We start from the raw sequence: 17,504 nt of genomic DNA on the forward strand, positions 1-17,504 counted from the left end.
AATTCAAAGTAACTTTTGAGATACAAGCAATCAAAGTTAAAGCATCAATAGGTTCCTGGGAGGGACCAAAAATAGACTATTTTACTAAAAATCTATCCTTCTGTTTTTGAGCAATTGTTTTAAAACTTTTTCATAGTAATCTTTAGTAAGTTTTAAACAACTTGTAAGAAACAAGTAAAAAATTTCTTTGTAAAAAAAAAGTTATGAAAACCAAACAAAAAAAGTTGACTTAAAAAAAAATTAGTCATAAGTCTTTTTTATGCCTTTTTTCAAAAATCTGCTTCCTTACAAATTGTTTGTAATTTTTAAAAGTACATTTCCTGAGTATTTTAATTATATTGCTTTTCAAATGAAGGAGATAAATTTTTAGTGAAAAAAAAGTAAAAAAAATACACATATATTTTATTAGTAAATTTAGTCACAAATATTTTGAAAATAATCAAGATGTGAGTAAAAAACCTATATAGTAATTTTTAATGCTTTAAATTAATAATTTAAAAATAATATATCTCCAAAAACTTATGTTCAGTTATTTTTTTTTTGATTAAAATATGGATGAAGAACCATTCAAAGTAGTAGATGAAAAAGATTATTTATTACCACCAAATGAAACACCTAATATATCCTCTTCTTATGATCCTAGACCAAATAATACAGTAAGTTTTTTTTAATCAAATCGTTATTAAATACAATTTTAAAAACAATATTTTAAAATTGTTAATATTTAAATTATATAACTATCTTTTGTACTAATGACTAATAATTAACTATTTATTTTATATAAATTGCTGCTAAAAATCTATTTTAGCAGATGGTACAGTTTTTTAAAGAACAATAATAGTTTTTTTTTTAATTTAGAGTTTATTTTGTAAGTTTTGTATAAACATTTAACAGAATAACAAGTTCAGAAAATTTTGTTCCGCCCAAAACTCACCAGTTTCAAAAAGAAAGCAAAACAAATCAATCAGCAAGTATGGAGTATTTTCTTCAAGAGATGATTATGATATTAAAAATGACTTTTTTGCTAGTAATAATCATGAGAAAAGAGGCATTTGTGATGAGGAACTTACAGAACAGGTTAATAAAAGTAAAAAAAAAATATATGACAAGCTTAAAAAGTATTTTATAATTAAACTTATTTGAAATGTTTGCATATATTTTAAAATACTTATTTATGTTAGTATCATACAAATTATTATTAGACTCCTAAAAGAACTTTAATAAGATTTGTTAATCTGATTTTGTTTTTTATTTGTCTAATTAAAATTTATTTAGTTTTTCAATAAATGTAAACTTGTTTTTTATGTTTTGTACATTTTTTTACTACTTTCTCAAATTATTTTTGTTTTTTTTATTTTCAGGTGTTAGAAAACATTAAAAGAAAGAATAATGCTGACTCATGCCAAGTTAGTCTTCATTATTATTATTTTTTAAATTTCTCCTTATTTATTTATTTTTTAAAATGTAACAGCTTATGTTTAAAATATAATTTTTTTATAAAATGTTTCAAAGTTGTATATTTTTTCCTGTGATTAGTATATCAAGGGAATTAACACTAAAGTATTTGAAAAAATAAAAACAAATATTAACAACAGTTTAATCAGTTTTCTTATATAAGCAATTATTAGATTAACTGACATTTTATTAAAAACTACTTACAGTCAATTTTTTAGTAGTTGTTAGTCAAACTTAATATCTTTATAGAGTTTAAACTATGATGCGAATGAAAATCAACTGCACCAAGATGAGATAGAACGTCTCTATTTTAAACAAGTTGGCATTTGTTTAATTTTTGTCTGCTCAAAAATTAGTGCAAACTAAATAATCAATGTAATAAAACTGTGTGGTTTACACGTTTTGATTTTTTATTTTCTGTAATGTAAAATTTTTCTTAAATTTTTGAGGTTCAGCTATTTAAGTGAAATAGTAAAATTTTTATTTGTAGCACTAAATATGCTAAAAAATATGTATAAAAAAAGACACAATTGTCAAAAAACAAAATTTTGTGAGTTTATAACTTTAAAAAACCGGTTTGAACATTTATGATGTTTATTTAAATAACTCAACAGGATAAACAAATAAAAAAACAGACATGGTAATGGTTGAACAAAGAATTAAACTTCAAAATTTTAAATGCATTTATTATACTTATTTAAACAACTTTACAGAGTTTCAGTTCTCAGGAAATGCAGCGGTGGTTCGTTTGTTTGTTGATTGGGATGGCAACCGGAGTCACTGCTGTCATTGTGAATCTTGCTATTGAACTAATTGGAAGTTTTAAAACAATTGTCATCGCTCCAAGTTCGTATTTTTATTTAAATTTAATATGTTTATATCCTTGCAACTGAATTAATTGGAAAATTTAAAACATTGCTCAAAGTTTGTATATTTTTATCCAAAAATTTAAATTAATTTAAGGGCAAAGGGGGGTTTGACATTTTTGTTTTTATACTAAAAATGACATTGGGTCTTATATAAAAGCTTAAAGTACAAACTATAAGCCAGTTTTTATAGAATTTAATTTTTGATATACTGTAATTTTAAAAAAATTTCCGATACTAATGTATGGACTGTAAATTTTTTGGGGTCAATTTTCTCGAAATTTAAAAAATCTTTAAAAATATTTCTTTTCCTTCATTTTTTGAGCTAGAGATCTCAAACTTTCAGGAAATGTTTCTTTTATAGTTTAAAAGACTTTAAATGTTGAAATTTAAAAAGTACTTAAAAATAAAACTTTAGGTGGTAATATAAATAAAATAGGTGGTGTTTTTAATAAAAAAATATTATTCAAAATTAAAGAAATTTGTCCATTCAATCTTTTTAAAATTTATTAATACTTTTTCTGTAAAAATTTGAAGAAAATTTCTTAAAAAATAAAGGAGGAGATAAATTTTTAGTGAAATGGTCATTTTTTGTGTTTTTAGTTTGCACCAGGGACGTAGCTAGCTCAAAAAAGTTACGAATCTGCAAAAATTAAAACATCTGAAATAACTTGTGATAACGTCCTAGCGGGAACACAGCAATTTAAGCTTCCTCTTATGTTATTGAATTCAATCTGAAAAAATGCAGTTATGTTAATACATCAAAAATGGAATGTTCAGGTATGACTGATAACTGTATACAAGGCAGTTTAATTTGCTTCACACCCCCTATGACTCTTTATGTCTTGCCACTTGTGTAAACCAAGAAAACATTCATAAAACGGTAGGAATTTTTATAGGTAGTTTTAAATATTGGGTACTTTCAATTGCAGCAAATTTGCAAAAAAAAAAAGTGCCAAATATTTTGATGACGTCATTTAACTTTACTTTGGGTAGTTTTGAAGCTTAAACTTGTAAAAAAAAACAAAATTGCTGTCTAAGCCTAGGACAAATTCACTTTTTTAATTTTCTAAAATATGAAAATAATCATATCTGAAATAAAACAATAGAATAATACTAAACATTTCCCTACGTTAACAAAATTATGGTAATATTTTTTGTTAACATAAAGTTACAATTTTAAATTCAAACACAAATTAAAAAAGATGATTTAAAAAGTTTTTCTTTTATTGTTTATTGATGAATTTAATTCATAAAAAATTTTGAACTAATTATACATGAGTAATGTACTTCAATAAAAGCTACCTTTTTATAGTTTGAAATAAAGTTAACAGGGTGGCCATCAAACCTAAATGTTTATGGGAATCTTGGAATATCATATAAAATCCTAGAATGACTTAAAATTCTGATAACTTATTTTGTCTAGAAAAGTAAATAAGACTTGAGTTTAAAAAAATATATAAAATTTTGAAAAATTGAAAGAAGTTTCAAAAAAAGTTTAGGAGCCACCTTGGGTACAGGGAGGGTGTAGATCACTTTTATTACAAGTTGATGTCACTTTATGAAATTTAATTTAAACTACAAGTATCTTTATACAGATTTTTTATACCAAAACAAATTTTTTATATAAAACATTAAAATAGGAGAGTAAAGTAGGTTTTAATTGTCATCTTTTACTATTTTTTAAATATTGAAAGGAATACTTCCTTAAAATTTGAGAAGAATTGCCAAAACACCTGGAATCCAGGAACTTGACAGTTTAAACAAAAACTGGAAAAAAACTTGAACTTTTGAAATTAAAAAGTTTGAAAAAATCTAGTGTTAAAAAAAATTATCAAGAAATCTGTAATTTTTAAACTACTTCTACATGTAAAATAATGAAATTTTTATAAAATATGATAACTTAAAGTCATCAATAATCTATTAAAGAAAAATTTTTAAAGTCAATAGCTTAATTTGTGGTTGAATTTAAAATTGTAACTTACACAAAAAATATCAAGATTGAAAATCATATTTCCTTAATTTTGTTAACATAGTGAAATGTTTAGTATTGTTTTATTTCAGATACATTTATTTTTATATTTAGAAAAATAAACAAAGTGAATTTATCATAGGCCTAGACAGCAAATTTATTTTTTTTACAAAGTTTAACCTTAATAATTACCCAAAGTAAAGTTAATGAAATTATCAAAATATTGGGTACTTTTTTTTTTGCAAAATTGAGGCAATTAAAAGTACCCAATACTTAAAACTACCCATAAAAAGTTAAACAGTCCTACCCTTCATTAAAAATAAGTATAAAAAATCACCATTTAACTCATAAACACTTATACTGTTTAGAAAATCAAACATTTAACGTAGTCAATAGTAACAACAAGTTATGCATATTTTTGTAACATAAAATTGTATGATTTTGATTTTTGAAGCTACAGCTTCCTTTAGAATCAATTTTGCATTGCAGCTTTTTGACAAAATAAAGCTTTAACGCCCTAAATGTTACAATTCGGATGTATTTAATTCGTTCAATTTTTTACAACACTAAAAATGCTAAAGAGTACATATATGTCAAAATTATCTCTCAGAACTGCATAACTAAGCGTAAATGAATACTAAAAGCTAAGAAAGCAGAGTCTTTTCAAGCTGAAATAAAAGCAAGTTTTTTTGCACATAAGTATACGTTTCTGTAAATTTGCAGAAACCTACAAAGCTACGTCCCTGGTTTGCACCTTCCATAAAGAACCTATTGAGGTCACATAATATTTTATGTACAAACCAATAATGTTATTGCTTATAATAAATTATTAAAATAAGTAAAATATTTTTACAGTGATTGAACAATGTGTCAGGGAGTCTTGTATGTACAAACCAATGATATTGCTACTTTTATTCAACACTTCACTAATTTTAGTGGCAGCACTTTTGACTGTATATGTTTCGGTTAGTTTATACGATTCATTAGTTTATGACTTTCAGTGTAAAAGTATACTAGCTTATGAACAATTAAAACTAAGTTATAATTTTATGGTTTCAATTTAAAGTTTTGTAGTCGAAATAAACTGATATGTATTTTATCTCATTAAAGTAAGTATATAAATCATAACTGTTTTAATATTAAAGTGAATGTACTCTTTAATTGCTTTAAAATCAATTTTCTCCATCAAAATATTGAAAAGTAAAACTAACGTTTATTTCAACCCCATAGCAGCTGGTAGTGGTATTCCTTCCAAAATTGCTTAAGAATTGTATTATATTTGATAATAAATAATTAAAATTAAATGAATATATATGTTTTTTGTTAATGTAATATTTCACAGCCAGTAGCTGCCGGTAGCGGTATTCCTCAGATCAAATTGTTTCTGAACGGAGTTAAAGTTCCCGGAGTTATGCGAGCTTGGGCTTTTATAACAAAAGTTTTCGGAGTGATTGCTACTGTGTGCGGAGGATTAGCTAGTGGAAAAGTTAGTAAATTACATATATTTTATTTATTATTTTTATAACTAAAGTTTTCAGGATTATTGCTACTGTGTGCGGAGGATTAGCTAGTGAAAAGTATATTTAAAAAAATATTTGATCAATATTAGACTTGTATATACAAGTTTGTAGCTATTATTTAAGTTTGTCTTGCAGCAATAGCTGTAAATAAATATTTATACTCTTATTTTTTCATGGTATAGTCTAACTAAGTGTTTCCCAAACTTATTTTCATAATTGGTAGAAACCAAAAAATATCCCTATTTGTTTGACATCGCCCACTTTTAGAAACCCTGATATAGCTAGACAAATGAAGTACAAGAAATTTGGAATTTTAAGATTTTAATTAAGTTTATAAATTCATTTATAACAGCTTTGCTTTGACATGTAAGTTTACAATTGACTACAAAATGTTTTGACCAAATGGCAACTATGTTGGTTGAAACTGATTGTTATCCTTGTTAATAACTAAAATTGAAATTTTCCTCAGGAAGGGTAAATGGTTCACACAAGAGGAAAAATGTATGATTTATACATTTTTAATATTTTATAAACAGTACTTGTGTTTTTCCCACGGTGGGCCTGCAATTACTATGTATGCTGACTTTTTAGTTTTCAGGAAGGGTCAACTTAACTCGCAACAACTTATAAAAAATTCTTAATTGTTTCCTTGGAACTATTTTGATGCACGCAGAAGTTCCAAAACGTATATACAAAATAGCAGACAAAAGTATATGATAAAATACATAATAAGTTCATTTTACATATACATTTTTCATAGAAAGGACTGATGGCCTACACAGGAGCTTAAATGATAAATGTTTTATCAACATTTATATGTAATAAATAATTTAGTGTAATTTAAGTATTAGTTTCAAGTAGCAATATGAAACTCAAATAGTAGATAGAATGTATTATATGATATATTAGAAAAAGTAAAACTAGAATACATACATTATTATTTTTTAATATCAAGGAAAGACCCATAGATTATAGAAGGACCCAAGGAATAGATAAGTTTTGTATAAGTTCATTATTAAACTCTAAATTTTCAACATTTTTTTTTAATTTCCAGGAAGGCCCCATGGTCCACGCGGGTGCGGTTTTGGCGGCGGGGATTTCCCAGGGGAGGAGCTTGGCGTTCAAAATAAATACTTCGTTCTTCGAATTCTTCAGGAACGATCGAGAAAAGAGGGACTTCGTCTGCGCTGGTTTGTTTGTTGTAATGAGGAGAAACAGATTTTTATATGAGCAACAGTTTTGATTTTGATTTAATTTAATGTTTGTACATAATTCTTTATATCAAAGTATTTTTCAAGCAGTTTTGGAAAAATGCAAAAATATGAACCTTTGATGTTTCAAAATGACAAATTAATAAGATACATACAAATACAGAAGCTTTAAGTTTAATACTTAGTGCGTTTTAATATATTTGTAAGTGTTTTTGAGTTTATTTAAGCTCATGTAGTATTCAAACCCCAAGTGTAAAAAATAAAATACGAGCGAAAACTGTTTTGATAAACAATAAAGCACAACAACAAGTAAATGAACATTTTTACAGTATTTTTATATTAATTATGTGTAACAACAGTTATTATTATACTTATTTAAAATTTTTTTTTTTTCACAGGTGCTGCCGCTGGAGTTTCAGCAGCTTTCGGAGCTCCGGTTAGTTAAAATACTTTCATTAATTTTTTCATTTTTAAAACAATCAAATGTTTAATCATTTATTATAGATGTTGTATTGTTTAAATGAGTCTTATTTTGATCTAAACGTTGATAAACACTTTCTGACTTTCAAAACAAATTTTTATAAATATTTAGGTATTTGTTGACATAAATAAAATTTTTTTCCTAGGTAGGCGGGGTGCTTTTCAGTTTGGAGGAAGCAGCAAGTTTTTGGAATCTACCAGTTACACTAAGAACTGTAAGTTTAAGATATGTAATTAAAAAATATAAAATAGAAATTTTTTTGGAACCTTCCTGTTACTTTGAGGACTGTAAGTTTGAAATAAATTATTAAAATATAAAATTAAAAAGTTTTTGAGACCTTCCTGTAACCTTGAGGACTGTAAGTTTGAAATATATCATTTAAAAAAAAATAGAAATTTTTTTGGAACCTTCCTGTTACTTTGAGGACTGTAAGTTTGAAAGTACATGTCAATAAGAAATATCAAAAACTTGTTGTATATACAAGGAAAGAACTTTTAGTTTGAAATATATTATTGTAAATAAAAATTAAGAAGTTTTGGAATCTATCTGTTACATTGAGAACTGTTAGTTTCAATAAAGACAGGAACATTAGTATCAACATTTTTTAAAAGTATCTACCTGTAATTTGAGAACCATGAGTAATAACACAAATTTACAAAATTGTTACAATAATGTTTCTAGAATACATTATAAAAACTAAGATTTTTAAAACTTTTATAAAAATATTATAAGCTTATTCTGTAAAGGATAGTATAATTATGATTTTTTTTATGAATAAACTGACTTTTCTCAGTTATAACTGTAAGAAATTTAAAATGTAGTTTGTAACTTGTAATGAAATTGTGTGAGTTACATTATGCATTTTAATCTTGTATTTCTCTTATCTAATTGACTAACAAATCTGTAGGTACAGTTTTTGAATTAACTGATAGGTTTACAACCTAAAACTCAATACAAAGTAAAAGCTAAATAAAAATAAGATACATAATTTACAGTTTGTAGCATCTACTGTATCTTCATACACTCTTAATGTTTTGATGTCAATATACAAAGGAACGTCAGGTGACCTTGCCAATCCCGGTCTTCTCAATTTCGGAGCTTTCAAAGGATCGTATGAGGGATTCGAACTTTTCATTTTCATATTCATGGCATGCATAGGTAAGTAGTTATATATATTTTTTTATTTTTAATTAATTAATTAATTTGTGATAACTATTATGAGGGATTTGAACTTTTTATATTCAGACTCATGACGTGCATAGGTTTGTATTCATTTTATTATTAATATTAATAGTGTTTAAACTTATTTATTTTAATTGGTCTTATCAAGGTCTTATATTTTTATTCATTATTGTGGCTTGCATTGGTTGATCGATAGTTTAATCCCTATTTGTACAACTAAAATTTCAACAATAACGAAGTTGCACAGTTAAAGCTCAAAAATTTGAAATTAATTAAAAAATAAACATAATTTAATGATGAGTTGTACTTTGTAGCTGTGTTTTATAAATAATAATAATAATAAAATTTAAATACATTTTCACATATCAAGTTTCAATTTAGTACTTAGTTAGTATCAAATTATTTCTTAACTTGCATTTAGTTTAAAAGTTCAAACAACAAACATTCAAAACAAATTCATCTCTCAGGTTCGGTGTTCGGAGTTTTGTTCGTGGCAATCAACAAGCAGATAACTTTGTTTCGTCACAAGCACATACGTCATAAGCGTGATGACGTCATAGAGGTGGTGATAGTGAACCTGGTGTGCGGATGCGTCGCTTTCCTGTCCATGTTCATCGGTTCCGAGTGCAGACCGCTCGGTATTGACCCTGACGCTTACTTGCAAGTTTGTATTTGTTTTTTATTTATTATTTATTTATTTTATTTATTTACTGTCCATGTTCATCGGTTCCGAGTGCAGACCGCTCGGTATTGACCCTGACGCTTACTTGCAAGTTTGTATTTAACTGTTTATTATTTCTACAAAAACATTTGCGAAAGTATACAGAACCGAAGCTGTAGATTAAAGACTTTCGTATGCCGTGAGACAAGCTCAAGTTTACAAGGTTAGATCATATCAATTCGATCATCAGATCACAAGCTTTCAGTATACTGATACCAGTTTCGTCCTCATAAGTCAGCTTTAATCCAAAAACTTCCAGTCTTCAGTCTACGAACGGTTTATACATGCAATCATGAAGCAACCGTTTGCTGGAGTTGATCAGTGATGATCGAATTGATATGATCTAACCTTTTAAACTTCTTATTTCTAGTTAACTTTTTTTTTTGTTTGAATCTTAAGTATTAATACATATGTTTGTTTATTATACTTATAATTCAATTTATTTATTCGATGTCTATTGCTGCTGACAAAGACCTTTTGGTAAAGGTCTGGATGCTTATTTGCATTTTTTTTTTGTTTCATTTTGTTTTATAAATGTTTATTGCTGCTAGATGTAATACTTCACTCATTTACTAAAGATAGTTTACTAATGATACAATCAGTTATCTAAATCTTATTGAGTAGATTAATATTTACATATTTATTATAGCTTATAATCTCATCATTTTTTAATAAACGAGTGAAACATTGTTTTATTAACAGACTTGTTGAACCGTAAAAAAATATAATTTTTCTTATCAGTTTTTTAACTTTAAAGGTTTAAAGAACCTACTAAAATTAAAAAACTAGTTTTTATAAAGCACTTTTTAATTTGAATTAATTGTTGAACAATAAGTTTTAATTTTTTTAACCAATAGTTAAAACTTAATTGTTCAACATTTTTAAATTAAGATATCCTAATAAACTAGTTTATTAGATTATTTTTAATTATAAGTAAAAATAAATGACCTACTTAGATGTACTTGACTGTCACTGTTATTTTAAGCATTAAATTTAAATTAAAAACGTGTTACAAAGTTTATTATGTTTATAAAAATTTATTACCAAAACGTGTTTTTAATTAAAAATCATGACGTTTAAGACATGTAAAATGAATAAGTTTCAAATGGTTTTAAAATGATTTTTAAGTTTTTTTTAAATTTATCTGTTGTTTCTAAATAAATATATTTATACTGAATGTTCTAAAGCAGCTAATGTTCATTCAAAAAGTAAAATTCATGATAAAATATAAACTTACAGTATTTGAACTTCAAAAAAAAGGTTAAGTTTTAAACGGTTTTAAAGTGTTTTGTTTTCACTTATACAGTTTTCCTAATTAAATAGTTTTCTATTGAGTTTTATAAGCTACTCAATGTTTATAAAAATTAAAATTAATGATAAAATTGAAATGTGCAGTTTTTAAACTTCCGGAATTGTAGTGAGAAATTAATTTTTGTGGTTAAGTTATAAAGCAAAATTTTGCAAATGTGTATTTTCAACTAAGATAAAAAAAAAAACTGTTAAAGTTTTAAAACAATAGAGTTTTATATATTCTTATGAAGATTTTACTTGTAAGCGATTAAAACACATTTTATATATATTTACATATATTATAAAAACACTTACACTTTTAGGGCTTTTCTTCTCTTTACATCATAATTTTAATTTAAAACATGGTTAATACGTGTGATTATGTGATTATGTCAATCAAATGAATGCCGAAATTCATGGTTGACAATTTTAATAAACACATTGTCACGATTAAAACAAAATATTTTTTAAATGCCTTAAGCTTTTAAAAATAAAAAGGTTTAATACTTCGTACAGTAAATTTCCAAAATTATGAATTTATAAATAAACAAGCAGTTTTAATACTTTTTCAATAAATTATGTTACTGTAATTTTTTTAATGAACAATTTAAGTGTCATAATGAAGAAAAATAAAACATGTTATGTTTATTATTTATTTGTACAACTTTATTGCCACAATGGACACTTGACCGTATAATGCAATAATAACTTTTATTTTTTTTTTAATATATCTCTAAAATATTTAATTAATTTTAATTATATATTTTACAGTTTTATTCGCATTATGGTCAATACAATGTAATGGCCACTTTATTTTTATTAACTTCAGAAAAAAAGATGATATTAATATATTTATTTATTATTTATATATTTTTCCAGTTTTATTGCCACGACGGACAATACAATGTAATGGCAACTTTATTTTTCTCAACTCCAGAAAATATAATAATAATATATTTATTTTTTATTTATTTATATATTTTCACAGTTTTATTGTCACGATGGACAATACAATGTTATGGCCACTTTATTTTTCATCTCCAGAAAAATAGATAATATTAATATGTTTATTTATTATTTATTTATATATTTTACAGTTTTATTGCCATGACGGACAATACAATGTAATGGCAACTTTATTTTTCTCAACTCCAGAAAATATAATATTAATATATTTATTTTTTATTTATTTATATATTTTCACAGTTTTATTGTCACGATGGACAATACAATGTTATGGCCACTTTATTTTTCATCTCCAGAAAAATAAATAATATTAATATGTTTATTAATTATTTATTTATATATTTTACAGTTTTATTGCCATGACGGACAATACAATGTAATGGCAACTTTATTTTTCTCAACTCCAGAAAATATAATATTAATATATTTATTTTTTATTTATTTATATATTTTCACAGTTTTATTGTTACGATGGACAATACAATGTTATGGCCACTTTATTTTTCATCTCCAGAAAAATAGATAATATTAAAATGTTTATTTTTTATTTATTTATATATTTACAGTTTTATTGCCACGACGGACAATACAATGTCATGGCCATTTTATTTTTCTCAACTCCAGAAAAATAGATAATATCAATATATTTATTTATTATTTATTTATATTTTTTTACAGTTTTATTGCCATGACGGACAATACAATGTAATGGCAACTTTATTTTTCTCAACTCCAGAAAAAGCTCTCAAAAGTGTTTTCCATGATCCGCAAGGTAATTTTAGAAAGTTTGTAGTTTAAAAAAACTTAATCAAATATAAAATTAAAACTTTTATATTGGTAAAGTTTATAATTTTTCAATAAATGTAAAAACAGTGTGTGCATTTAAGTCCTTACGATAATGAATTAATTTATATATCACAATTAAGTTAAACAATTTAAAAATAGTATTTTCTAAGAGTTCTATAAATTTTAGCTGTTCTTAAAATAGTTTTTGTACTCTTTTAATTTTATTTTTTATCAAGCACTAACTTTTTATTTTGATCTGCCTAATTAACTATCAAAAATTTTATAGTAGAAATATAATTTTTCTATATACAGTAACTTTTTTGGCTAGATTGTTTATAACTGGTTGTATAGTGATACTGTGTATAAAACAAACTTTAATATTATGTGTATATTCATAAATTACAAGTACTTATATAAAACTTGTTTATTTTTACGTGTAAGGCTTATGTGGTTTCAAATGTAATTACTTTATTTACAAAATAAAACTACTTATAGCCTCAGGTATTTTATACATTAAATATTATGTATTATATATTTAATTATATATTTAATAAATATATATTTAAATTATATTTAATTTATATTTTATACATTTAATGTTAATTTAATTGTTTTACAAGGATTCATAATTATTTTATACTACATTTGTAGGTTTTCTATAATTATTTCAACAGTATAATTTTCATTTATCTGTATTTTTATATACTTTTTGTGAACATAATTGGTTATTTTTTGTTAAATTTGTTATAAAATATGTGTTTCTTTTAAATACTTGCATGTGCCTATTAACCTTCAACAATTTATAAAAAAAACATGTTTAAAAAAATCAATTGACTCTAATGTTTTAGTTACGTTCTTATGGACCGACTACATTATAATATTTTGCAATCGTTTATTTTCAAATGTTTAAATTACTTATTTTTAAGTTTTTCTATCATACTTATAGGTGCATATGGACCAACAACAATATCATATTTTGAAATTGTTTTTTTATAATGTTTAAATTACTTATTTTTAAGTTTTTCTTTCATACTTGTAGGTGCTTATGGACCAGCTACAATATCATATTTTGCAATTGTTTATTTCTGTATGGCCGTTTGGACCTACGGTTTAAAAGTAAGTATTTGTTATTAATAAATCTTTTTATATTTTTTATGTTGGTATATCTTAAATAGTATTGAAAGATATTTGTAGCAAGTTCTCTTTTTTTTGACCATAAAATTTGTTTTGTAAAGTACAAGGATTATAAAGTTTACAAAAAAACTTTGTTTTGGTATTTGACTTATGGCTAACTTAAAGCGAAAACAAAATAAAAAGCTATATGTAAATTGTACGTTTTCCAGTAATAAATATATTTTTATTTAGAATGCTTTGTACAATTAAGCTACACGAGTAAATAAAATACAACTCATAGCAATACAAGTTAAAGCGTTTAGTAAATATAGTTTTTGCAATATCACTATGTTGATTTTAAGTATATAATGGGTCGTTAAAAAGCTGAAGTTTGACAGTTTAGGAAAAAAAAACTGGAATAACTTGGAATCATTTGAAAAAATTTGAAAAAAACCTGGAATTCGACAAAAATCACTTAAAAACCTAGTACTATGTTGATTTTAAATATGTACTATGTAAAGTATTTTTTGATTGTGAGCTTTTGTTCTTTGAAGAACATATACACTTTACATAAACTTCTCAAGTTGTTTTTTTATGGTTTGTTATAAAGGTTTTTTTTTACATAATATAAAATCAAAAAAATAAGTTCTATCAGAAAAGGTGAAAAACAATGTTAAATAAAATTATCCAACGCGTAGAACTCTTGTTGTTTAAAGAACATCTAAAAGATAAAAATATTATTTAGTTATTCTTAGAAATTACTATAAAGATATTTCAGGTACCCGTAAGAACTCTTTTTATCTAGCTCTTATAAGAACCAATGCTTAACATTATCACTATAACAACCAATACTAAACATAATCACAATAACAACCAATACTTAACATAATCACAATAACAACCAATACTTGACATAATCACAATAACAACCAATACTTAACACAATCACCATAACAACCAATACTTAACATTATCACTATAACAACCAATACTTAACATAATCACAATTACAACCAATACTTAACATAACCACAATAACAACCAATACTTAACATAATCACAACAACAACCAATACTTAACATAACCACAATAACAACCAATACTTAACATAATCACAGTAACAACCAATACTTAACATAATCACAATAACAACCAATACTTAACATAATCACAATAACAACCAATACTTAACATAATTACAATAATAACCAATACTTAACATAATCACAATAACAACCAATACTTAACATAATCACAATAACAACCAATACTTAGCATTATCACCATAACAACCAATACTTAACATAATCACAATAACAACCAATACTTAACATTATCACAATAACAACCAATACTTAACATAAACACAACAACAACCAATGCTTAACATAATCACAATAACAACCAATACTTAACATAATTACAATAATAACCAATACTTAACATAATCACAATAACAACCAATACTAAACATAATCACAATAACAACCAATACTTAACATAATCACAATAACAACCAATACTTAACATTATCACAATAACAACCAATACTTAACATAAACACAACAACAACCAATGCTTAACATTATCACTATAACAACCAATACTTAACATAATCACAATAACAACCAATACTTAACATAATCACAATAACAACCAATACTTAACATAATCACAATTACAACCAATACTTAACATAACCACAATAACAACCAATACTTAACATAATCACAACAACAACCAATACTTAACATAACCACAATAACAACCAATACTTAACATAATCACAGTAACAACCAATACTTAACATAATCACAATAACAACCAATACTTAACATAATCACAATAACAACCAATACTTAACATAATTACAATAATAACCAATACTTAACATAATCACAATAACAACCAATACTTAACATAATCACAATAACAACCAATACTTAGCATTATCACCATAACAACCAATACTTAACATAATCACAATAACAACCAATACTTAACATAATCATAATAACAAACAATACTTAACATAATCACAATAAAAACCAATACTTAACATAATCACAATAATAACTAATACTCAACATAATCACAATAACTACCAATACTGAAGATAATCACAATAACAACCAATACTCAACATAATCACCATAACAACCAATACTTAACATAACCACAATAACAACCAATACTTAACAAAATTACAATAATAACAACCAATACTTAACATGACCACAATAACAACCAATACTTAACATAATCACAACAACAACCAATACTTAACATAATCACAATAACAACCAATACTTAACATAATCACAACAACAACCAATACTTAACATAATCACAATAACAACCAATACTTAACATAATCACAATAACAACCAATACTTAACATAATCACAATAACAACCAATACTTAACATAATCAATAACAACCAATACTTAACATAATCAATAACAACCAATACTTAACATGACCACAATAACAACCAATACTTAACATAATCACAACAACAACCAATACTTGACATAATCGCAATAACAACCAATACTTAACATAATCACAATAACAACCAATACTTAACATAATCACAATAACAACCAATACTTAACATTATCACAATGTCAACCAATACTTAACATAATCACAATAACAACCAATACTTAACATAATCACAATAACAACCAATACTTGACATAATCGCAATAACAACCAATACTTAACATAATCACAATAACAACCAATACTTAACATAATCACAATAACAACCAATACTTAACATTATCACAATGTCAACCAATACTTAACATAGTCACAATAACAACCAATACTTAACATAATCACAATAACAACCAATACTTAACATAACCACAATAACAACCAATACTTAACATAATCACAATAACAACCAATACTTAACATAATCACAATAACAACCAATACTTAACATAATCACAATTACAACCAATACTTTACATAATTACAATAACAACCAATACTTATCATAATCACAATAACAACCAATACTTAACATTATCACAATAACAACCAATACTTAACATAACCACAATTACAACCAATACTTAACATAATCACAATAACAACCAATACTTAACATTATCACAATAACAACCAATACTTAACATAATCACAATAACAACCAATACTTAACATTATCTCAATAACAACCAATACTTAACATAGTCTCAATAACAACCAACAGTTAACATAATCACAATAACAACCAATACTTAACATAGTCTCAATAACAACCAATACTCAACATAATAACAACCAATACTTAACATAATCACAATAACAACCAATACTTAACATAATCATAATAACAACCAATACTTAACATAATCACAATAAAAACCAATACTTAGCATAATCACAATAACAACTAATACTTAACATTATCACAATAACAACCAATACTTAACATAATCACAATAACAACCAATACTTAACATTATCACAATAACAACCAATACTTAGCATAATCACAATAACAACCAATACTTAACATTATCACAATAACAACCAATACTTAACATAATCACAATAACAACCAATACTTAACATTATCACAATAACAACAAATACTTAACATAATCACAATAACAACCAATACTTAATATAATAACAATAACAACCAATACTTAACATTGTAAAAATAACAACCAATACTTAACATAATCACAATAACAACCAATACTTAACATTATCACAATAACAGCCAATACTTAGCATAATCACAATAACAACCAATACTTAATATAATCACAATAACAGCCAATACTTAACATAATCACAATAACAACCAATACTTAACATTATCACAATAACAACCAATACTTAACATAATCACAATAACAACCAATACTTAACATTATCACAATAACAACCAATACTTAACATAATCACAAT

The 17,504-nt window shown here is 24.8% G+C and overlaps 1 protein-coding gene across 1 annotated transcript in view; it reads left to right on the forward strand.

The window, feature by feature from the left end:
* The first annotated feature begins 528 nt into the window (after positions 1–528).
* LOC145832057 (H(+)/Cl(-) exchange transporter 7-like) overlaps positions 529–17,504 on the forward strand; it is a 32,300-nt gene continuing 15,324 nt past the window's right edge. Inside the window, exons 1-14 of the mRNA XM_082939419.1 lie at positions 529–656; positions 895–1,077; positions 1,362–1,406; positions 1,705–1,773; positions 2,169–2,301; positions 5,149–5,258; positions 5,636–5,779; positions 6,868–7,003; positions 7,423–7,460; positions 7,651–7,719; positions 8,501–8,663; positions 9,155–9,351; positions 12,343–12,436; positions 13,490–13,566. Coding sequence (XP_082795545.1) covers positions 552–656; positions 895–1,077; positions 1,362–1,406; positions 1,705–1,773; positions 2,169–2,301; positions 5,149–5,258; positions 5,636–5,779; positions 6,868–7,003; positions 7,423–7,460; positions 7,651–7,719; positions 8,501–8,663; positions 9,155–9,351; positions 12,343–12,436; positions 13,490–13,566 — 1,563 coding nt within the window. The 5' untranslated portion in view covers positions 529–551. The remainder of the gene's footprint in view (positions 657–894; positions 1,078–1,361; positions 1,407–1,704; positions 1,774–2,168; positions 2,302–5,148; positions 5,259–5,635; positions 5,780–6,867; positions 7,004–7,422; positions 7,461–7,650; positions 7,720–8,500; positions 8,664–9,154; positions 9,352–12,342; positions 12,437–13,489; positions 13,567–17,504) is intronic.

The sequence above is a fragment of the Thalia democratica genome, chromosome 3 (genome assembly GCF_965202585.1).
Source record: "Thalia democratica chromosome 3, ktThaDemo2.hap1.1, whole genome shotgun sequence".
Lineage (NCBI taxonomy): Eukaryota > Metazoa > Chordata > Thaliacea > Salpida > Salpidae > Thalia > Thalia democratica.